Below are 24,266 nucleotides of genomic sequence, written 5' to 3'. Positions count from 1 at the left end.
ATCCTCTGTGGACATATGACATTTTTAACAATACTTTTTTCCAATAAAAAGTAGTTCATTGCATCCGCGGTGGAACCCAGTTTCATAATATTACCATATATCCCAGCTGCCGGCCGTAGTTTTGAAGTAATCACGAAAAAACAGGCCTTATTTTAGGGCATTTTTCACCCTGCCAGCTCCTATTAGTTCTATTGAACACTGTGGCACCAACTCGCCTTCTGAACGTTGTAATACCATTTTTGTTGTACTGTGTCACAATGGCAGCTTCGCTATAGTTGGAAATGGAGACCTGGGGCCTGTTGCACAAAAGTAGAATTAAGACATCCGGGATAAATGACTCAGCTGAGCTCAATGAAGCCAAAACATGTGCGTCCAGGCTTAATTGGTTGCACAAAGACCAAGCCAGGATGAGCAGACACGGATTCATTAAGCCAGGTGAAACCAATCCTGGATAGGTGCGCGCTCACGGCTCACTCAAATAGACCCCGCCACAGATCACAGATTAACTGATTTACCATGGCAACTAGAGCCGCGTACTTTTCCCCATCGGAAGCACAAATCCTCATGGAGGCATACGAGGAGGTAAAAGATATAATTAAGAAGAAAGGCAACACCGCCACAGTGATAAAGCAAAGAGAAAAGGCGTGGCAAAGTATTGCAGACCGCCTGAATGCGTAAGTAGTGCACAATTACACACTCACCGCTCCGCTGAAACATCACAATTACAATTCAAATATTTAATTCACATCTCCAAAAATGCAGTTGTACTGTAATTATGAAACGGTTAAATTTTTAATTGAAATGCACTGCAGATATGAGTGAAATTGTGTAAAGTAACTCCATCACACTGTATAAAGCTATGATAAATTTTTTGATATTTTTACTGAAAACAAGACAAAAATACCAAGTAATTTTTTGCAGTGTGACTCCATTAAATGTGTGTGTGTGTGTGTGTGTGTGTGTGTGTGTGTAGATTAAACATGAACGGGCCAAAACGGACATGGCAGCAGGTCAAAATCAAATACAAGAACATTCTGCAGAATGGTATGGTCCCTGACTAATATTTAACAAAGCACAAGCATATATTGTACCCAGAAGGTGCCTGCTCACACATTGTCTGTACTGTTTTAGCAGTGAAAAAGAATACCCACAGACAAGGCACGGGTGGTGGGTCACCAAAGGCTGACCTTACCCCAGCAGAGGACATGGCCTTGGAGCTAAATAAAGGCAGGCCCGTCTTAGAGGGGATCCCTGGGGGGAAAGAGACGAGCATAGGTTCCTCCCAAGATGCCACCCGCTTCATTCAAGGTATGTCCTTCCATCTCTACATGGGATACAACCACATTCATATTGAATCAATTTGGACTGTCTGACTTTGGTTTACCTATTGCCTTGCAGTGTCTGGCAGCACTGTGTTCCTGTTAGAGCCACCAGCACAAGCACCAGATGATGCTGATCCAGTGAGTACTCCATCAAAGGCATACTGTAGGCCTGGCATGTCTTGTCTACTAGCTTCAATATGAATCCGATTAAATGTGATAGGGTGAAGGCCCCAGTGCAGCAGCAACAGCACATGATGGAGACGATGATGAGGAGGAGACCATCTCTCTGGATTCCGGAAGGCATGAGGTATCATGTTAAGACTGTGAAAGTACTATTTACTCTACAATGGTGAGGAGTCCTCATCAAAATCAAAAAATCTAATTTCTTTTACAGGACCCAGATGCTATACAGTGGGAAAACCAGCCTGGCAACATAGTGCGTATTAATAAAAGGACACCACATCCTGCCAAATTCCAGCTGCGCTAATTGTATTGTGTTCACAGAGCTCACAAGCTATCAGAAAGTTGTATGGCAACCACCTCCGGCGCCAAATAGAACTGGCAGACATAGACATTCAGTACAAGAAGAAAAAGATGGAAAATCTTGCACTGGAGTCCGAAATAAAAAAGAGGACAATTAGGAAACTGGACCTTGAAATAAAAAAACTTGAGAGGGAGGTGAGATATGCCTTCAATGTACACTGTATGCTAACTGTAACACAAATGTATTAATCATTATTTTTCTTTCCTCCCCCAGCTCCAAGAAGATGATACAGCTCAAAATAAAAATTAGGTATATTCTCGTAAAGTCAAGTGAGCCATGACATATGAGCTCTTATTGTGAGCACACAGGACGGTGGCATCTTTCTAAGGTTTTTTTAATTTTCCCAGCAATCAGTACAACCAAGTCATCGTTATAAGGCATCGCCCTCTTTTGCCCACCCCCCCCAGCACCAGGTGTGGCCACTAGCCTATATGAAGGGCCAAAATTGTGTGTTCCTTTCTGCTCTGACAATGGCATGCCCATTCGTGCGAGATGTGGTGGATGAAGAAGCACTTGTGCTGAGGAGAGCCTTCAGGCGAGAAAGGGTCTTCAGGGACCGGTTGGACCCACTGGCCTTCCCTGATGACCATCTATATGAAAGATACAGGTTTTCTGCAGATGGCATCAGGTATCTATGCAGACTACTGGGTCCCAGGATTAAGCACCGCACTGCACGGAGCCATGCACTGAGTGTGGAGCAAATGGTTTGTGTGGCCTTGCGCTTTTTTGCTAGTGGAGCCTTCCTGTACTCAGTGGGGGATGCAGAACAGCTGAACAAGGCCACAATTTGCCGCACAATAAGGAGTGTGTGTCTGGCTATCAAAGCATTAGCAGATGTCTTCATCTCCTTCCCTGGCCACAGAAGACTCTGTGACATCAAAGAGGAGTTCTATAGGATTGCAGGTAAGAGGATCTACAAATTACAGGACAACTGTTAACACATAGTAGGATACTCATTACTTTGTGTGACAGGTTTCCCCAATGTCATTGGTGCAGTGGACTGCACACACATAAGGATAAAAGCCCCCTCAGGTGCCCATGAGGCCGATTTTGTGAATAGGAAATCCTTTCACAGCATTAATGTTCAGGTGAACATAACTTTTTGATATTGTCCATTGACGAACACTCTGCATTGCCAGTGATGTGCATTGATTGTTTACATACCCTACAGTACTCATCTCATATGTATATACCGTACTCTATACCATCTACTGCATCTGCCATGCCGTTCTGTACCACCACTCATCCATATATCTTTATGTACATATTCTTTATCCCTTTACACTTGTGTGTGTGTGTAAGGTAGTAGTGTGGAATTGTTAGGTTAGATTACTGTTGGTTATTACTGCATTGTCGGAACTAGAAGCACAAGCATTTCGCTACACTCGCATTAACATCTGCTAACCATGTGTATGTGACTAATAAAATTTGATTTGATTTGATTTGATTGGTGTAATATTCCTCATCTTATGATTTCAGATGGTCTGCAATGCTGACTGTGTGATCAGCAATGTTGTGGCAAAATGGCCTGGCTCAGTCCATGACTCCAGAATCTTTCGGGCCTCTGAAATCTATCAGTGCCTATCACAAGGTAAGCCACACAACCCCTATTTATAACCATCATGGCTGTGTCAAGAATATCACTGTGTTTATGAGGTAGTAATGATGAGATTTTGTGTTGACAGGTGAATTCTCTGGTGTGTTGCTGGGAGACAGGGGGTATGGCTGCCAGCCTTTTCTCCTGACACCTTTCACAGACCCCCAGGAAGCACAGCAGGCCTACAACCATGCCCATGCCAGGACCAGGGCCAGAGTTGAAATGACCTTTGGCCTCCTGAAGGCACGCTTTCACTGCCTTCACAAATTAAGGGTCAGCCCTGTTAGGGCATGTGATATTACTGTGGCTTGTGCTGTCCTCCACAATGTGGCCTGCCTGAGGAAGGAGAGGGCCCCCAGAGTGCCACCAGCCATGGACTGGGACAATCCGGCAATCTTCCCTGATGACGACAGTGGTCGGCTGCTGAGGGACCAATATGTGTTGAATTATTTTAGTTAGTATGTGTGCTTTCAATTTTGGTTAAATATGTCCTGCGGTGGCAGAGGAATTTGTTTTTTTTTGGGTTGGTTTTTTGACGAATTTGGCCTCTTATGATGTTTGTGCGGTATACTGTGTGTAATACAAGGCTGCAGGGAGGCTACTGCATCCATTCATTTGTCTGTTCAGTTGATGTGTATGGATTTGTCCTGCATTTATTTTAGTGTGCAGACATGCAGGGTGTGTTATATACAGACCTTTGAATGTGTATGTATCATTTTGTATAATATGCTTGGATTCTGTGCTTTCCATCTTGTAGAGTCACTGTGACTTCAGTTTCGAAAGGAGCTGATGGTTTACCTGCTTTGTTTTGTCCTTATTCAATAAAGGAACATAATGTTACACATTGTGTTTTTATATTCATATGGAATGTGTATTTGTTTATATGACAGAGTACTAGGGCCACACTGAAGAAAAAGGATAAAGTCATAAATTTATGAGGCTGGTTCTTTCTGCAGAAAAGCTACATATTGTTTTTACAGTTTTGATACTTATGACAATGTGATACTTAATATTCTGGCACATCAGCATGTCTTTGTTTATGAAACCATACTGAAGTACAATTTCACGAAATGCCCCACATCTGTCATTTTAACAACTGTCCTCCTTTAAAACAACTGGTTACAATATTATGACTTGTGTTTTTTTCCCCTCTGTGGCCCTAATATTCTATCATTTTATATATAGCCTTATAGTCTATGGGAAACTGTAAATTATCTAATGATAGCAACATCATCTAAAAATCATTTTTTATCCAAAATCATTGAAATTAATGATCACAAACGTTTAAATAATAACAGTGGGTCTAGTTATATGTGATAACAATGTATAGTGAGCAGTGAAATAACTATTGGTTTCCATTTGTGGTGACTGCTGACTGACATTAGGGATGAGATTAAATAGATCCTGGAATTTAGCCTGGTCTGGAGCAGGCTAGCTCCACAGAATAAATCTCCATGGTAATTTATACCATAACATATCCTCCTGCCCCCTATCCATCTTTAGTGCAACCGGATTACGGATCAATTGAGCCAGGATCACCAAAATATCCTGGCTTAATCCCTTATCCTAGTTTTGTGCAACAGGCCCCTGCTCACGTTGTTTATAGTTAAAATGTAAACAAAAAATGACTCGTTACTCTGAGGTCTTCCCATTGGCTGTCCTAAAAGTAGCTAGAAGTCGCTAAATGACGTCGACGCAATAGGATATGGGAATAATGTCGTGGGAGACAAAAAGTGAGTAAAAAACACTCTAAATATGTTTAGAACTACAAATGAACTTTCTTCTGTCGATTCGTTTTTTTTATGTCACAATTCCAACCCTCCTTTATCCGGGCTTGGGACCGGCAAAAGTGACCCAAAATTAACACTCTGGCGGAGTTACTTCGTTTTTAAATTTATTTTAGTTTCCTTAATTTGGTTTGGTTTTTAACCTTATGGTCCACTTAGGAGCCGACAAGTCACAGTAAAACATGAACATTTTTAACCATAACATTTTTTTTACATACAATCTAAATGGACCAAAAAGAGACAATAGAAAAAACTGTCAATGGCAATGTGAGAAAATTATGGTAACTAGTCTGGCCCTAATTCAGGTAATTGAAAAAAATGTAAGCCGGGGCGGGATCAACCAGCTGCGGCTTCCAGCATGCGCGATTCATTTGCAGTCTGGACGCAGAGGAGTGCTCTGACTGCAGCTGGGTGGGACTGCTGTGCGACGACCGGGCCGCCTGTGAGTGCTTTGGGACCGGGGTGGGTCCCCCACGGCAGCACCCGCTGCTCGTTGAGAAGAGTAAGAACGATACGTGCTTTCACGTCAGTCTCAAAGTCTCCAATAACACCAGAAAAAGTCGCTAGATTTGTCGCTAGAAGGGTCTGAATACTCACTAAATATAGCGACTAAGTCGTTAAGTTGGCAACAATGCGGGTATACATGGTGAGATGAGACTTGACTTGGACAGCGGTTGAAGTTCATAGACCGGGACAGGAAGTGGTTGTGGAAAGCAAGGCTTGTCAAAACATATAACGCGGGACCAGTGGGGTAGATTTCGGACAGGTAGAAGACTGTTGCCAGACATTGTCTTATTTTAAGGTTAGGCATACGGTTAGCGGTGTGGTTAAGCTTAGGTTTAAAAATCACATTTTAAGAAGATGCATTGTAGAAATAGGCGGGGTTTATGACTGACTGTTGTAACTTGACGACCGTTTAACTTGGCTAGCTAGCAAGTCCCACATCAATAATCGTGCAGAACCCTTACCACAAACGTTCCCGAGCGCATGGATTGTTCACCGCCACAGTGTGCAAAGTTCAGAAACAATTGAACGAGATAAGAAAGGTCAATACACAGATTACCCATGTGCACTTACAATTTATTTTTCCTTTCACCTGTCTTTAGTGGACAAGCACGCCTGCATACGTTGCCATGACAACCAGACTCTCAATCGGTGGCGGTAAATAAAATCTGCCATTCGAATGCAACATTGTATAACTACATTTCTGTCGTCTTTGCAAGCTGACACATTCATACAAAAATGATAAAGGCAAAGAATACCATCTTCAGTTAAATGATTATCATCAATTCAAAATACTAGTGCAAGAGTCATGTAACTATTTATTACACCTGTCAATCTTGTAGTTTGAGGATAATCACCACCATCCTTTCAATGTTCAATATCTTGTTAGAATATTAAATCATACAACTATCGTTCATATCTGTCAATCAGTAAAACTGCTTAAAAAAAAAGATTTAGCAAACTTCATCTGAAAAGCAATGCACTTGTATTTATTTACAAGAATAAAAAGGGACTGAATATATCATAATAGATGGCCAAGCACAAAGGCAAGTGGCAAAAAAAAGCCTTTTCATTCCCCTGCTACTGGGACTTGAGTTTATCTCCAAACAGTGTTATGAAGAGTCCATAGAGAAAGCCGCCTGTAAGGATGAGCAGTGTGCTGGATATGGGGCCGAATGAGAACAGCACCCCAAACAGGTAGAGAAATAGAAGCATCAGCAGGGTTCTGTAGCTCGCCAGTGTGCGCAGACTTAGCCGCGGCCGTCGGTTCCTCTCCGCTGTTCGCCGTGTCTCTGGGCTCCTCTGCCTGCCGTCCGCTATGACCTCGGGGCTGGCCAGGTAGTGTCGTCCCAAACGGCCCAGGAAGTCCGGCCGCGAGCACAGAGCTTCTATGTGACCTCCGAACTGTGGAGGGGAGAACGGTTCTGATTACAGAATGCTTGGACTAAAACTATGATAACTCAGATTCTGTTAGGCTACATATCACATACCCTCTCATTCACCAGGGACGAGATCTTGAAAAACAGTCTGACCAGGACAGCATTCTCATAGCTCCTGATGGGCTGAAGCTCTGGGTCGCCTTGATACTCAATCTCAAATCTACGTAGTCCATTGATGATCTGCAAAAACATCACACATATTTAACAATAATCCCTTTATGACATGGTTGGGGTTGTAGTTTTGCGTGAGTTGAATAAGTAGTCTGACCTGCATTCGGCCCAGGTCTGTGAGGATGAGTCCATTCTCACCCTGAACACAGTCTGGTAGCTGCCTGGAGTTCCCATCGTCCTGACCAGAGCCCAGGGTAGCCATCAGCTGAGAAAGCTGCCCTGCATTCAGCTGGAGACGACACACAATAGCATGACACATTTTCACCCAACATTAGTTGAATTAAGTTTGATTATTATCAATTGCAGCAGTTTAGCACATGCTAAAATCTTAAGGAAAACATCTGTGTAAACCTACCCGAAATATCTGACAGAGGTAGTCCAGTGACCTCTCCAGGAACTCGTGGGTCTTCTTGACACATTCCCCAGTGTCATCCACCTCTCCTCCATTGAAGGTGTAGTTGAGGTCGGGGGAGCCCATTCCAAACCAAGACATGAAGGAGTTATTGGCCGCCACTTCAGCTGAGTGATCTGATATCCTCTTGGCTGTCTGCCTCGCCTGTGCAATGATCTGAATGAGCTTCAGGACCTACATCAAAGAAGGATGACAACAGTGACCATGCTTATGTGCAGCCTCAAAACATCAGACTAAAGGAGTAGTTGTTGATTGGTTCTAGTGGTGCTGTGTGGCTCAGTTGTTAGAGCATGGCGCTTGTAATGCCAGGGTTGCGGGTTCAACTCCTACGGGGGACCAGTATGAAAATATATGCACTCACTACTCTAAGTCGCTTTGGATAAAAGCATCTAAATCAGGGTTTCCCAAACTCGGTCTTGGGGCCCCCTCTGGGTGCACGTTTAGTTTTTTGCCCTAGCACCACACAGCTGATTCAAATCATCAAAGCTTGGTGATGAGTTGGATATTTGATTCAGCTGTGTAGTGGTCGGGCAAAAACCAAAATGTTCACCCAGGGGGAGGCAGGACCGAGTTTGGACCCTGAGCTAAATGACAAATGTAAATCTAAGACGAAGGGCAGGCCTGGGCGGTTGTGAGAAGCAAGGAGAACATAGTCTTCTCCAGAAAGTCGGCAACACAGTACAGTTCAGAGCAATCTAATCTTGCAGAGCGTAGCTAGTTCCTTTTACTCAACTGAGACTACAGTTAACTGATGATTGATAAAATGTGTGAACAGTCAGCCTAGCAAATTCAATAAAGTCCACACAGAATGTGCTTGTAGCAGGTGGTTAACACTAGCTAGCTCAGCATTAGCCTCATTAGCACTTTTCTCCCAAAGTTGGGTTCAATTACAGAATTGGGAATTGGAATAACAAACTTGCAAATCTGGAATTGCAATGAAACCACCCCCAAGTATGGTTCCCTCCACTCACCGCGCCCCTCAGCTCTGTGCCGAACATCTGTTTGTACTGGCAGTCCTGGCCCTCCAGGCCGTACACGTGGCTCTTCACCCTGAACACCCTGTCTGTCACCACGGACTGCCGGGCAGACAGGAAGCTGCCACCGTGGCTTGGCGTGAGGAAGACCCGGTGCTGCCGATGGTGGAGGACGTGCTCCGGCTCCAGAAACAGCTGCTCTCCTGGGGAGGGACAGGGAGGGGACAGATAGGGGGTTTAGGGTAGGACAGGTTAGCGATAGCACAGTCTACTGTAGTTGGACATTACTATTAGTGCATCTGCATCACACAAGTATCATAAGATTAGGTGATTGTTTCTGTTCTTACCTTTCTGAATCATCTCTGATAGGTTTGGCTGAGCAAAGACTTTGGCCACCCTGAAGACCATTAGTGCATTTTTGACGTTGACCAGGTCTATGCGTACCACCCTGTTTAGAAAGCCCTGAAAGAGCTTTGTGTACATGAGCAGGTTCTCCTGAACAAACAAGCCCCTGGTCAGGAAGATGGATCAGAACATTTTTGGAATCAGTAAGACAAATATACCAATACTAAACCGTGCCTCTGAGTAAAACATTTCAAGGAAGCACTGCTAGCACACATTTATTTAGCCTGACCGATACTGTAATCCAACAGATAACTCACCATTTCTCAGGTACACCTTTGTTCTGGTCTGTCTGAGGATTGGTATTCTCTCCTGTGTACCTCCACGGCTGGATGTAGCTAAGCCACGTCTCCAACACCTAAACACAGAGACAGTGGGGGTATAGAGATGAGAGCACAAAAAAAGAAAATAACTGGACCCAATGAGAGAGTCGTGATTGACACCAGCCAAGCTGAGAAGGTTGAGGATGGAGTTGGAACACCTACCGCTCTGAAGGAGGCATCTAAAGGCCAGTGACCAAAGCAGTGCTGGAGGAACACATAGAGCTTCTGCTGGACAAAACGCTGCACCACCACCCTACAGAGACAGGGCCACAGTGAATTACAGACAAAACTAGATCGATTGTGATTTCCTGGAGAGACCGTGGACCCTGATGTCGGACTATTGGGGTGCTCACTGCTCAGCTCACCTCTTGAACTCTTCCAGGGGGCTGGCGTGGGAGTGGGCTGAGGGCGAGGAGCAGACCTGCTCAGGCTTCAGGCTGCAGGAAAAGGCATGGAGGTGCTTCACCAGGAGACGCACCACCAGAACGTGCTCCTCTGTCGGGGTGAAAGTCTCCTGAAACAGCAGCCAGTCATACAGAGATCCACAGGGGCAGCAGCCAATCACACAAAGCTCCTCGGATAACAATAACCAATCACACATTGGGCTTGGAACATTCCCCTAATCCTGGTTCCTCCCCTAGCCATTGTTACTGTTTCTCAAATTACCCTGCTGTTGAAAAAGCCTAGCTGAAAACAGAATTCAATCTGTGTCTAGCTCAGAACACATATAGTACTTCAAATTGATATTCAGATCCATTATTCTTAGAATGATGAGGAAAGTAGACAATTTGATGATTAATTATTTAATTTATTTAGGGCAATTTGGTTATTTATATGTTTTGTATACTGTAGTAGTGTTTGCTCAATGGAAGAATGTGAGATGGGAAAGAAACAATGACACACATTAACTAAGGATAGTGTGCAACACAACAGACATCCACATGCTACATACAATGAAAACGTCACTCTCTTCAAATTCAAAACATGCTTTGAAGGCACATTCTCCTTTCAAGGATACTTCTCTATGGGCCAGATTCTACTGTGAGATGTTTGACGTTATGTGAATTCCGTGCCGTCAAAATGGAGTCCATCCAAGGATAGGTCTTTGACTGGTTGCGTCAAGCAGGCAATTGGTTTTACAGAATGCACTGTAACGGCATTCAAATGTTAGTTTTTTTGTTGGAGAGAAGTACCCTTGACCTCCCCACCTTAACCTTAATGCTACTCTGTCCTCAGGGCCTAGGTTTACCTCCAGCAGGCCCGGTGGGAGTGGATGAAAAGGTAAAAGTACTTGGTACGTGTCGAGGGTCCCAGAGCCAGGAGGGGTCAGGGGTTGGCACGGCATGCTGGACATACTGAGGCGATAGTGCAGCAGCGCCAGCTGTACGACCCGTCACAACCAGGGGAGGAAGAGGAGGAGGGAAACGACAACAACACAGTTTGGAAAGGAGGAGAGAGGGGGAGAAGGGAAGGAGGTGAACATGAGAATAGAAAGGAGAAAAAAAGGATATAGTGCATCCACAAAGGAAAAGGAGTGAACACCAAATATGGGAGAAAACAAGAAACAAAACAAACAAAAAGATATTGGCCACAGGAACACAATGCTATGACAGCTAGGGTGATGCAGTAGCCTTTTCCACACCCAAGACAGGAGAGATTAAACGGTTAATATCCTCATCAATGAGGCACAGAAGACACAACACATGGTTAATAACAGGGTTTGTTATTTTAGGTAGAAGAACAGTCCACAGGTAAAATGATTGTTTCTGTCCAATGGCCATGACAGGTCGGGTTTTAGGGGGGAAGAGGGAGTACTGCATCTCTTACACTATGGAGGACCACATACTTAACTTTAACTATGCAATTTAACAGACTGGGAATGTACTAGGTTACAGCAGGGATGGGAAGGGTATGGCCTGTACACCATTGGGGATTTGACAGGTGTATGGATCATGACAAAGGGTGGTGGCTAAATGATACATGAACAGAAGTAGAGATGGCAACCAGCCTAGCAGCCCAACAGCCAAATAAACAACAGAGAAGGGCACTGAAACAGTTAATGGTGCCACACACACACACACACACACGGCACACGCAGGTCATGCGGGAAGCTAAAGCACTACTACCAGATACACATGCCAAATCGGTGCAGCACATTTGCTCTGCAGTTGCCCATAAGCCAATAATTCAGCAACGAAGGAAAGAAAATCTAAAAATAAGCCGGCCTTTCAAATAAAATTACAAATGCCTGATGTTTACTGTGCCCTATTTTGATTGGTTTAACAGTGAACTTTGATCATTTTGATAGCATTCATGTTTCCTAATCTGCAAATAGGGAGACTATAGATCAGTACAAACCAAAGCCAGACCTCCCTCTGCCTGATTTTCCAGTTACCCTCAAAGAAGCATAAGAAACAGCAACTAATATACAGTATACCCATCTATGCAGTGCAAAGGAGGTGTATATAAACTACATTTTTATAGCCCAGGTGTGGAGTGCAAGTCTTATAGAAAACACTCCCCTCTAGTTGAAAAGAGGACAATGTGACCCGTTTTGTGTCCCAGTCCCAGCCAGGGGACAGGTTGATTTGACGCTGATCACCATGTGGGGTCCATGTCTGTGGCTTGGAGGAAGGTCTAGCATGGCACTCGAGTGGGACGAGCCCTGCCGTTGTTCAAGTGAGGGGGGGGGTTCATCAGCCAGTCAGCCGTGCGTTGCTGCAGTGCAGGGGTGAGGGGGGAGCTTGGTGGTGGGAGGGTCCATGTGACATGCTCTTACCTTCACCTGGGGGGACTGCAGCTTCTGGTACATCTCCAGGGAGTAGTGATGCAGCCAGATCTCCACAAACACCTGGGGGTAACACACGTCTTATTCCCGATTCCCTAAACACCTGACTGACATCATTCAGACTAAATCCATTCATGACTGACAAAGGATGAAGGAGCCTCACCTGTAGTAATGCCTCTGACCTCCAGATCTCCTGGGCTGCAGGGTCAGCAGTGACTGAGGGCTGATGGGATATATGGCGCTTGAGGAGGCTGGTGCTATGGATGCCATACCCTGCAAAAGGCACGCTGGGAGCCCTGGGCGCCAAAGACATGACCGTGAGCTCTGAGTTGTAGCATGAGGAAGGAAGGAGAAACTAAGAGCCAAAGGTAAAAGTGTGTGCTCTTATTGGACAAGTTCAGGTAGCATCTTTTCTCACCCTACTGATCACAACCCTTTCACATTCACAGAAACCAGTGGTGTAAAGTACTGAAGTAAAAAATACTTTAAAGTACAACTTAAGTCATTTTTGGGGTATCTGCACTTGACTTGACTATTTATATATATTTTTTACAACTTTTACTTTTATTCCACTACAATTCTAATGTACTTTTTACTAGCATACATTTTCCCTGACACCAAAAAGTACGCTTCACTTCTAATGTTAAGGCAGGACAGAATTATGGTCCAATACACGCACCTATCAATACAACAACTTGTCATCTCTACTGCTTCAGATCTGGCGGACTCACTAAACACAAATAATGTGTTTGTAAATTATGCCTGAGTGTTGAAGTGTGCCCGTCTGTCCGTAAATAAAAAAAACTGCCATCTGGTTTGTATAGCTTTTACTTTTTCTCAAGTATGCCTATTGAGTACTTTTTCCACCACTGTACTTAAGTACATTTCAAACCAGATACTGCTTGAGTAAAAGTCTAAGAGTATTTTCCTGGGTGACTTTTACTTGAGTAATTTTCTATTAAAAAGGTATATTTACTTTTACTCAAGTATGACCATTGAGTACTTTTTACACCACTGACAGAAACATTTATTTTGATAAGACCTATCCCCACTGTAGAGTACCTGGGAGCAGGTGGAGACACAGAGCCTGTATTGTCGGCGAATGGAGAGGGAGGAACGCTGCCCTCTGTAGGGAGGAAGTACTTGAGGTAGGTGTCCACAAGCACAAAGTACGCATTGTCCAAGCTGCTCACATGCTGGCCCAGAGGGTAGTTCTGAGAAAATCACATCAAAACTATCATGTTAGGTCAAATAAGTCTGATTATCATGGAAGTTATCCCAAACTATCAAAACATTTATTGTTGTAATGACAGTTGAGTAGGGTTTACCTTTGGTGTGATAAGACTGGAAGCAAATATGAACATGTAATATTCAAATGGATCTGCAGATGGTTTAAGGACATACCACCAGACTACAAAACAAATGTAAATAATGTAAGCAAACATTGTCATTGTATGTTTGTGAGAAGGCGAGGACTGAGTGTGAGTTTGAGCATCAAGGATACTGAGCGCCAGGCTGAGTGTCTGGAGACCAGACAGAGGAAACTGCAGCTTGTTGTGAAAAAGTGGACAATCTGGGAGGACACCTTCCTGTATGGATGCCTTTACAGGACCCTGCAAGAGGAAAATAACATCCAAGCTTTATACCAATCACTGTTGTGGATGACCTTGCCATGTTTCAAATTGAGAAAAAAAAACATGTTTAAAAAGGGATGAGACTTACAGGGAGAAAGCTGACAGGTATTTCATACTTGTACTCCTCTGCTTGAAGCTTGTACACAAGCTTCATCATTGGCCCACTGAAAAGCATATACAATCATAATTAAGTCAGTATACAGTCCATTACTATTTTTCGAAAAATGCTTTTTATAAAGTCATTTAGGCTGGGGCGGCAGGTAGCCTAGCGGTTAGAGCGTTGGGCCAGTAACCGAAAGGTTGCTGGATCGAATCCCCGAGCGGACAAGGTAAAAATCTGTCATTCTGCCACTGAACAAGGCAGTTAACCCACTGTTCCCCGGTAGGCCGTCATTGTAAATAAGAATTTGTTCTTAACTGACTTGCCTTGTTAAATAAAAGTTACATTACAAAAAAATAAAAAAAATGTATGTTCCTGAGGGGAAAATTGTCATAGACACACAGTACTGGTACAAAATAGACGCTGTACATTGTCATACACGTCTTGTACAGCCACATACAGTGCATTCGGAAAGTATTCAGACCCCTTGACCTTTTCCACATTTTGTTATGTTACAGCCTTATTCTAAAATGGATCAAATTCATTTCCCCCCCTCTTCAAATCTACACACAATACCTTATAATGACGAAGTGAAAACAGGTTTAGATTTTTTTTTGCAAATTACAAATAAAAAAACAGAAATACCTTATTTACATAAGTATTCAGACCCTTTGCTATAAGACTCGAAATTGAGCTCAGGTGCATCCTGTTTCCATTGATCATCCTTGAGATGCTTCTACAACTTGATTGGAGTCCACCAGCGGTAAATTTAATTGATTAGACATGATTTGGAAAGGCACACACACCTATCTAGATAATAGTGCATGTCAGAGCAAAAAACATGCAGTGAGGTCGAAGGAATTCTCCATAGAGCTCCAAGACAGGATTGTGTCGTGGCACAGATCTGGGAAAGGGTACCAATTTTTTTTTTTGCAGTATTGAAGGTCCCCAAGAACTCAGTGGTCTCCATTCCTAAATGGAAGAAGTTTGGAACCACCAAGACTCTTCCTAGAGCTGGCAGCCAGGCTAAATTGAGCAATCTAGGGAGAAGGGACTTGGTCAGAACAGGGCTCCGGGCAGCCGAGCGGAAATGGAGGAAAACTCGCCTCCCTGCGGACCTGGCATCCTTTCACTCCCTCCTCTCTACATTCTCCTCTTCTGTCTCTGCTGCTAAAGCCAATTTCTACCACTCTAAATTCCAAGCATCTGCCTCTAACCCTAGGAAGCTCTTTGCCACCTTCTCCTCCCTCCTGAATCCTCCTCCCTCTCTGCTGATGACTTCGTCAACCATTTTGAAAAGAAGGTCGACGACATCCGATCCTCGTTTGCTAAGTCAAACGACACCGCTGGTTCTGCTCACACTGCCCTACCCTGTGCTTTGACCTCTTTCTCCCCTCTCTCTCCAGATGAAATCTCGCGTCTTGTGACGGCCGGCCGCCCAACAACCTGCCCGCTTGACCCTATCCCCTCCTCTCTTCTCCAGACCATTTCCGGAGACCTTCTCCCTTACCTCACCTCGCTCATCAACTCATCCTTGACCGCTGGCTACGTCCCTTCCGTCTTCAAGAGAGCGAGAGTTGCACCCCTTCTGAAAAAACCTACACTCGATCCCTCCGATGTCAACAACTACAGACCAGTATCCCTTCTTTCTTTTCTCTCCAAAACTCTTGAACGTGCCGTCCTTGGCCAGCTCTCCTGCTATCTCTCTCAGAATGACCTTCTTGATCCAAATCAGTCAGGTTTCAAGACTAGTCATTCAACTGAGACTGCTCTTCTCTGTGTCACGGAGGCGCTCCGCACTGCTAAAGCTAACTCTCTCTCCTCTGCTCTCATCCTTCTAGACCTATCGGCTGCCTTTGATACTGTGAACCATCAGATCCTCCTCTCCACCCTCTCCGAGCTGGGCATCTCCGGCGCGGCCCACGCTTGGATTGCGTCCTACCTGACAGGTCGCTCCTACCAGGTGGCGTGGCGAGAATCTGTCTCCGCACCACGTGCTCTCACCACTGGTGTCCCCCAGGGCTCTGTTCTAGGCCCTCTCCTATTCTCGCTATACACCAAGTCACTTGGCTCTGTCATATCCTCACATGGTCTCTCCTATCATTGCTATGCAGACGACACACAATTAATCTTCTCCTTTCCCCCCTCTGATAACCAGGTGGTGAATCGCATCTCTGCATGTCTGGCAGACATATCAGTGTGGATGACGGATCACCACCTCAAGCTGAACCTCGGCAAGACGGAGCTGCTCTTCCTCCCGGGGAAGGACTGCCCGTTCCATGATCTCGCCATCACGGTTCACAACTCCATTGTGTCCTCCTCCCAGAGTGCTAAGAACCTTGGCGTGATCCTGGACAACACCCTGTCGTTCTCAACTAACATCAAGGCGGTGACCCGTTCCTGTAGGTTCACGCTCTACAACATTCGCAGAGTACGACCCTGCCTCACGCAGGAAGCGGCGCAGGTCCTAATCCAGGCACTTGTCATCTCCCGTCTGGATTACTGCAACTCGCTGTTGGCTGGGCTCCCTGCCTGTGCCATTAAACCCCTACAACTCATCCAGAACGCCGCAGCCCGTCTGGTGTTCAACTTTCCCAAGTTCTCTCACGTCACCCCGCTCCTCCGCTCTCTCCACTGGCTTCCAGTTGAAGCTCGCATCCGCTACAAGACCATGGTGCTTGCCTACGGAGCTGTGAGGGGAACGGCACCTCCGTACCTTCAGGCTCTGATCAGGCCCTACACCCAAACAAGGGCACTGCGTTCATCCACCTCTGGCCTGCTCGCCTCCCTACCTCTGAGGAAGTACAGTTCCCGCTCAGCCCAGTCAAAACTGTTCGCTGCTCTGGCACCCCAATGGTGGAACAAACTCCCTCACGACGCCAGGTCAGCGGAGTCAATCACCACCTTCCGGAGACACCTGAAACCCCACCTCTTTAAGGAATACCTAGGATAGGATAAAGTAATCCTTCTAACCCCCCCCCCCCTTAAAAGAGTTAGATGCACTATTGTAAAGTGGTTGTTCCACTGGATATCATAAGGTGAATGCACCAATTTGTAAGTCGCTCTGGATAAGAGCGTCTGCTAAATGACTTAAATGTAAATGTCAGGGAGGTCACCAAAAACTCGATGGTTACTCTTAACAGAGTTCTTCTGTGGAGATGGGAGAACCTTCCAGAAGGACAACCATCTCTGCAGCACTCCACCAATCAGGCCTGTATGGTAGAGTGGCCAGACGGAAGCCACTCCTCAGTAAAAGGCACATGACAGCCCGCATGGAGTTTGCTAAAAGACACTTAAAGGCCTCTCAGACCATGAGAAACAAGATTCTCTGGTCTGATGAAACCAAGATTGAACTCTTTGGCCTGAATGCCAAGCAGCATGTCTGACCTGGCACCATCCCTAAGGTGAAGCAGGGTGGTGGCAACATCATGCTGTGAGGATGTTTGTCAGCAGCAGGGACTGGAAGACTAGTCAGGATCGAGGGAAAGAGGAACGGAGCAAAGTACAGATAGACCCATGATGAAAACCTGCTCCAAAGCGCTCAGGACCTCAGACTGGGGCGAAGGTTCTCCTTCCAACAGGACAACGACCCTAAGCACACAGCCAAGACAACACAGGAGTGGCTTCGGGACAAGTCTCGAGTGGACCAGCCAGAGCTCAGACTTCAACCCGATCGAACATCTCTGAAGAGACCTGAAAATAGCTGTGCAGCAACGCTTTCCATCCAACCTGACAGAGCTTGAGAGGATCTGCATAGAAGAATGGCAGAAACTCACCAAATACAGGTGTGCCAAGCTTGTAGTGTCATACCCAAGAACACTCAAGGCTGTAATCGCTTCCAAAGGTGCTTCAACAAAGTACTGAGTAAAGGGTCTGAATACTTATGTAAATGTAATATTTACATTTTTTTTATTTTAAATACATTTGCAAAAATGTGTAAACCTGTTTTTGCTTTGTCTTTATGGTGTTATTGTGTGTAGATTGATGAGGGGGAAAAGTATTTAATCAATTTTAGAATAAGGCTGTAACGTAACAAAATGTGGAAAAAGCGGCTTATGGTGGATGCGGCTTATGGTAGAGTAATGAACATTCAATTCTCTGGTAACGGCTCTGGTAGACATTCCTGCAATCAGCAAGCAAATTTGCACGCTCCCTCAAAACTTGAGACATCTGTGGCATTGTGTTGTGTGACAAAACTGCACATTTTAGAGTGGCCTTTTATTGTCCCCAGCACAAGGTGCACCTCTGTAATGATCATGCTGTTTAATCAGCTTCTTGATATGCCACACCTGTCAGGTGGAGGGATTACCTTGGCAAAGGAAAAATGCTCACTAACAGGGATGTAAACAAATTTGTGCACAACATTTTAGAGAAATAAGCTGTGTGTATGAAACATTTCTGGGATCTTTTATTTCAGCTCATGAAACATGGAACAAAATATGAGAAAAATAAGATTTTTGTGCATATTCAAGGGGTCTGAATACTTTCCGAATGCACTGTAATACATACTGTGTGTCACAGTGAAGTGACACACACACCAAAGTAATATTAACACCCTAAGTGTTTGTAAAGTCGGTTTAATAATACGTTCTTTAGATATTTTGTCTCACATTATCCCCATTTTAATGACCAACCGTCTTGCCCACTGGCATTGTAAGTTGAAATATACATATATATTCGTAACTTCTGGCTTCCCACGGACTGTTTTTGTGCAACCGAATACAATAGGGAGCAACGCTGTAGTGTAAATACACCCGCATTGAAAATAGCAGCTAACACCAAAGGAGCTTGTGAGGCCTACCTAGGATCGAGAAAGTCCATGACGATGTTGTACTCATTGCTGCGTGCCTGCAGGAATTGCAGGTTCCAGCCCACGATGACCCCATCCAGACTGCCAAAAACACTCTCTACAAGCCAGGGGAAGATCAGGTGCAGCTCCTGAAGAGAGAACGATATTAATGCTGTCAGTCACAAGCTTACCTCCATTATCCCTGCTTTAGTCTCCCTCCACAACAATGTCATCAGATCATGGAGAGGAAACTTCCAGTGGAAGACAAGAGGATGAATGAGATTGGATAACATGGTTGAGTTGAACCGGTTTGGATAGGGATGTTCAATGCTCTTTCTGACCTATTGCCAGATAGGTGCTCTTCCTCTGTAACGCGCACACGCAGAGTGAGGCATCTGCAGTGTAGCAGCTGTTCCTGAGACACTGATTTCCAGGCACTGTGTCACCCTACCCTGATATCCCCTCTGATCCCACCATACCACACAGTAACAGCTGCCTAGACACATTCCACATTGGCATGAAAGCCTGGAGAATCCAACTTATGGGTCTGCCCCAACCCTTTCAAAAGATAACATAAAACACTAGTAAGCATTCTATATAAATCATACACCTCCAAGCAACTAAGAATGACCGGGTAGGCAACAACATAGCTGCCACACTGATCTTCAACATGGAGGCCCCTCAGGAGTGCGTGCTTAGTCCCCTCCTGTACTCCCTGTTCACCCACGACTGCGTGGCCAAGCACGACTCCTACACAACCATTAAGTTCGCTAATGACAACATTGGTAGGCCGATCACAACAACGATGAGACAGCCTATAGGGAGGAGGTCAGAGACCTGGCAGTGTGGTGCCAGGACAACAACCTCTCCCTCAACGTCAGCCAGACAAAGGAGCTGATCGTGGACTACAGAAAAAGGAGGGCCGAACACGCTGCCATTTACATCGACGCGGCTGTAGTGGAGCGGGTCGAGAGTTTCAAGATCCTTGGTGTCCACATCACCAAAAAAGGATCATGGTCCAAACACACCAAGACAGTCGTGAAGAGGGCCCGACAACACCTATTCCTCCTTAGGAGACTGAAAATATTTGGCACGGGTCCCCAGATCCTCAAAAAGTTCTACAGCTGCACCATTGAGAGCATCCTGACCGGTTGCATCATTGCCTGGTATGATAACTGCTCGTTATTAGACCGAGCAGTTGCCATAGGGTAGTGTGTACGGGCCAGTTCATCACTGGGGCCAAGCTTCCTGCCATCCAGGAACTATGTACTAGGCTGTGTCAGAGGAAGGCCCAAAATGTTTTCAAAGACTTCAGTTACCCAAGTCATTGTGGAATAATAGTTAAGACATCAAAACTATGAAATAACACATATGGAATCATATAGTAACCAAAAATAGTGTTAAACAAATCAAAATATATTATATTTGAGATTCTTCAAAGTAGGCACCCTTTGCCTTGATGACAGCTTCAAATCAAATTTTATTTGTCACATACACATGTTTAGCAGATGTTAATGCGAGTGTAGCAAGTAATCTAACCTAACAATGCTCACTCTTGGCATTCTCCCAACCAGCTTCATGAGGTAGTCACCTGGAATGCATTTAAATGAACAGGTGTGCCTTCTTAAAAGTTAATTTGTGGAATTTATTTCCTTTTTAATTCGTTTGAGCCAATCAGTTGTGTTGTGACAAGATAGGGGTGGTATACAGAAGATAGCCTTATTTGGTAAAAGACCAAGTCCATATTATGGCAAGAACAGCTCAAATAAGCAAAGAGAAACAACAGACCATCATTACTTGAAGACAAGGTCAGTCAACCCCCTGTATACAGCCTCGTTATTGTTATTTTATTGTATTACTTTTTATTTTTTACTTTTGTTTATTTAGTAAATAATTTCTTAACTAATTATTGAACTGCTTTGTTGGTTAAGGGCTTGTAAGTAAGCATTTCACGGTAAGGTCTACACCCGTTGTTTTCGGCGCATGTGACAAATACAATTTGATTAGATTTTTTTTTATCCAGACTTGACAACTTGCTTCAAATTTTACATAGTTTGGACCTAAGCACGCACAATTCAATCTCTAACAACTCCTGAAAGACAGACAACACTGGTCTATACAAGCAAACTGCACCTTTGCAGGGTAGTCATCAATGACCTTCACCAGCTCCTGGCACCGCTGGAGAAAAGGTTTGGTGGTCGAGTCAACTTTCAGATTGGCCTGTAACGAGAAGAGAACATCATAAGAGTTGACAACAGTTACTGCTGTAACAGTGTTAGATAACTGACGTTTTGTGACATTGACTTTGGCTCATGAGAACTTCAGGCAGGCAACATATATTTCACATGTAACTAGCTCATGATGAGCAATACAATATAGGAGTTACCACTAACCAGAAGAAAACTGGGCTGTTGCAAGGCTGGGGCAGCCATATAAGATTCTATTCGAGACGGGTCACGATTCAAAATCTACTTGACACCTGGGGAGAACACAAAGCAGAAAGGGTTGAGGGGCTTTGTTGACATTTCTTTCTGTCAAGCAAACTAGCTAGCAGTAGCACCATTGCTAGCTAGATAACTAACGTTAGCTATGAGTACAGAGATCGATACAAAATGTTTAAACATTGGAAGCAAGATAGCTAGCTAGACGATACATTTAGACGTGGCTGAAACCATGGCTTGGCTAGCTAACTAACGTTAGCTAATATCAGCCGGCTAGCACTAACGTCTGCTAGCTAGCTTTCTGTACAACTAAGCTAACCCATCTATAACAGTGTGGCACTGGCAGGCAGCAGCTAACGGTACGGGCTGACCAAGCAATTTGTTTTTCAAAATAGTCTCGTCTCATTATAGAAAAAACTGCAACATGCACTTGGTTAAAATGTGTCTTACCTCCCTCGACTACAAATTTTCAGACTTTCAAGTTCCAATCTACCGCGTTTCCATTAGACACAGCAAATTGAAACGAAAATGATGTCATTTCCCTAAAAGGATATGGCACCCGACCGCCGCTTTCTTGTGAACACAGCGCACCCATGTGGATAGTACTTTAGGGAAGGAAGAGTCAGGTAGGCTAATCTAGGTAGATGGCAGTGTTGCAACAAAACAAAAAAATGTAGTAAACCAAGGTTCATAGCTGGCTCATAGACCACGTGGAATTGTGATAAAGCAATATTACTAACTGTTAAATATTGTTACATTTACCAGTGTATCAACAATGAATCAATAAGGTTAATCAATCATCATGGATAGTATATGCATGCAAATGTATTGATAAGGAATTCAACTAATCTAAATGAAGATAAGTGCAACGTATGCTTTTGCAAATGTATAGGATAAGGAATTCAACTAATCTAAATCAAGATAAATGCAAAGTATGCTTTTTGCAATGCAAAGATAAGTGTGCTTGTGTAGCCTAGTATGTGGCATAACTATTTGGTTTGTGTGTATTTGTGTTTTAATTTCACAGTGACATGCCCCTGTGTTATTGAGTATCAACTCCCAGGGGGCCAGCCCTACTCCATACAAAGCATATTACATCCTGTTTTGATTTAAGTGCACTCACCCCTCACAAATACCCTTGGAGTTCCCTGTTCTGCCTGGCAATTAGGCAGTATGTCAAAATGATTAATCAATGGCTGATGAATAATTCTAATTTCATCACTTTAAAGCAGAGCTTTATTGCAGGTGCATCCCTGTACAGGCACTCAATAATCTCCTGTCTTTCTCTGTGGAGGCCAATGTGGGTTTATCTGATATGATAATACCTCTGATGTTCAAACACTAAAAACCTCATGTGTTCGCCAAGATCGCTGATGTTAAACTTTTTTTTCTCTCTGTAATGCCACTTGACAAGCGTTTCATTCAATCATTATGAAACGGACTAGTGTTCTTCTGGTATTAGCAGGTTACCTAGTGGTTAGAGCGTAGGCCAGTAAAAGAAAGGTTGCTGGATTGAATCCACAAGCTGACATGGTAAAAATCTGTCATTCCCGCCCTTGAACAAGGCAGTTAACCCACTGTTCCTCAGTAGGCTGTCATTGTAAATAAGAATTTGTTCTTAACTGACTTGCTTAGTTAAACAAAGGTTACAAAGGCAGTGGTGTAAAAAAAAACTTTAAAGTACTACTTAAGTCGTTTTTGGGGGGTATCGGTACTTTACTCTACTATTTATATTTTGAACAACTTTTACTTCACTACATTCCTAAAGAAAATAATGTACTTTTTACTCCATACATTTTCCCTGACACTCAAAAGTAATTACATTTTGAATGCTTAGCAGTACAGTAAAATGGTCTAATTCATGCACTTATCAAGAGAACATCCCGGGTCAACACTCCTGCCTCTGATCTGGCGGACTCACTAAACACACATGCTTTGTTTATACATTATGTCTGAGTGTTGGAGTGTGCCCCTGGCTAACCGTAAATAAAAACAACACAAGGAAATGGTGCAGTCTGATTTGCTTAATATAAGGAATTAGAAATTATTCATACTTTTACTTTTGATACTTAAGTATATTTGAGCAATTACATTTACTTTTGATGCTTAAGTATATTTAAAACAGGACGGCGCACAATTGGCTCAGCGTTGTCTGCGTTAAGGTAGGGTTTGTCCATGCTTTAAAGTAGGCCTTCATTGTAAATAAACATTTTAAAAATGTAATTTAAATCAAACCAAATACTTTTAGACTTTTACTCAAGTAGTATTTTACTGGATAACTTTCACTTTACTTGAGTCATTTTCTATTTTTAATTTTACTCAAGTATGATTACTGGTGCTTTAGAGTATGGTAGAGGAGATATGTAATAGGAGGGAATGTAAAAACACAGTTTTAATGGATATCATCCTCATCCCTAGACCTCTTTACACTACACTACTTAGAAGACACAAACTAGGTCCAGGAACGATACTTGTGTAGTGTAAAGAGAGGATCAAGATTCAAATCTCTCTTTTTAAGAGATCTGCACTGCATATCCCCCTTTGAGTGGGTAGTGTAAAGACTATAGCTGTTCGAATACCCATACTAACATACTGTATATTACATACTTAATGAGTATATACTACATACTATATAATATTAGTTAATTTTACTATACTGTAAACGAACAGTATCCTTTCAGTTGAGCATACTAACTCTTCACAGGTCTTCCCGGAAGTTGATGCTGTTGCCTATGCAACATCTTGCTACCGAGGTAAAGACAGTTTCAGGTTGGATATTGAAGGAAATTCGCCTGTAGTTTTCCTTACATCCACCAACAGCAGTTAGGGACCGTTAACATAGTGACAAATCAAATTGTTCAAATTTCAATAGCTCTTTACTTTCAAAACTGGTTGTTGCTAACCAGATAGCATAGACACACATTGCATACACTTTTTGTTTGTCGATTTACATCTCACACTATTTTTTATTATTTATTTACATTTTTGAATTTCAATAGCTCATTGGTCATATGACCTACTGACTTCAAATGAGGTTCA

The 24,266-nt window shown here is 43.7% G+C and overlaps 2 protein-coding genes across 7 annotated transcripts; one reads left to right on the top strand and one right to left on the bottom strand.

The window, feature by feature from the left end:
* The first annotated feature begins 273 nt into the window (after positions 1 to 273).
* Positions 274 to 4,303, top strand: LOC139551764 (putative nuclease HARBI1). Its single transcript, XM_071363090.1, has 6 exons — positions 274 to 1,308; positions 1,399 to 1,460; positions 1,543 to 2,769; positions 2,839 to 2,954; positions 3,346 to 3,457; positions 3,552 to 4,303. Exons 3-6 carry the CDS (start codon positions 2,298 to 2,300, stop codon positions 3,920 to 3,922), a joined length of 1,071 nt encoding a protein of 356 aa, XP_071219191.1. The 5' UTR covers positions 274 to 1,308; positions 1,399 to 1,460; positions 1,543 to 2,297; the 3' UTR covers positions 3,923 to 4,303.
* Positions 4,304 to 6,309: 2,006 nt separating this feature from the next.
* Positions 6,310 to 21,811, bottom strand: LOC139551761 (sphingomyelin phosphodiesterase 4-like). 6 transcript variants are annotated; one of them, XM_071363076.1, is made up of 20 exons: positions 21,678 to 21,811; positions 21,180 to 21,265; positions 20,920 to 21,006; positions 18,799 to 18,935; positions 13,986 to 14,061; positions 13,768 to 13,876; positions 13,592 to 13,644; positions 13,326 to 13,477; positions 12,427 to 12,559; positions 12,255 to 12,326; positions 10,725 to 10,856; positions 9,841 to 9,989; positions 9,638 to 9,728; positions 9,413 to 9,510; positions 9,098 to 9,261; positions 8,748 to 8,953; positions 7,720 to 7,950; positions 7,462 to 7,593; positions 7,245 to 7,373; positions 6,310 to 7,158 (listed from the first exon to the last, which is right to left on the bottom strand). In XM_071363076.1, exons 2-20 carry the CDS (start codon positions 21,216 to 21,218, stop codon positions 6,835 to 6,837), a joined length of 2,514 nt encoding a protein of 837 aa, XP_071219177.1. In that variant the 5' UTR covers positions 21,219 to 21,265; positions 21,678 to 21,811; the 3' UTR covers positions 6,310 to 6,834. The 6 variants fall into 6 exon arrangements, with proteins under 6 accessions (XP_071219177.1, XP_071219179.1, XP_071219178.1 ...); XM_071363078.1 differs by having other exon boundaries at positions 10,767 to 10,856; XM_071363077.1 differs by having other exon boundaries at positions 12,261 to 12,326.
* Between the last annotated feature and the right edge of the window lie 2,455 nt (positions 21,812 to 24,266).

This window comes from Salvelinus alpinus, chromosome 24 (assembly GCF_045679555.1).
Source record: "Salvelinus alpinus chromosome 24, SLU_Salpinus.1, whole genome shotgun sequence".
Taxonomy (NCBI): domain Eukaryota; kingdom Metazoa; phylum Chordata; class Actinopteri; order Salmoniformes; family Salmonidae; genus Salvelinus; species Salvelinus alpinus.
The sequence above is the reverse complement of the archived record's forward strand: the minus strand, read 5'-3'. Positions and strand labels throughout refer to the sequence as shown.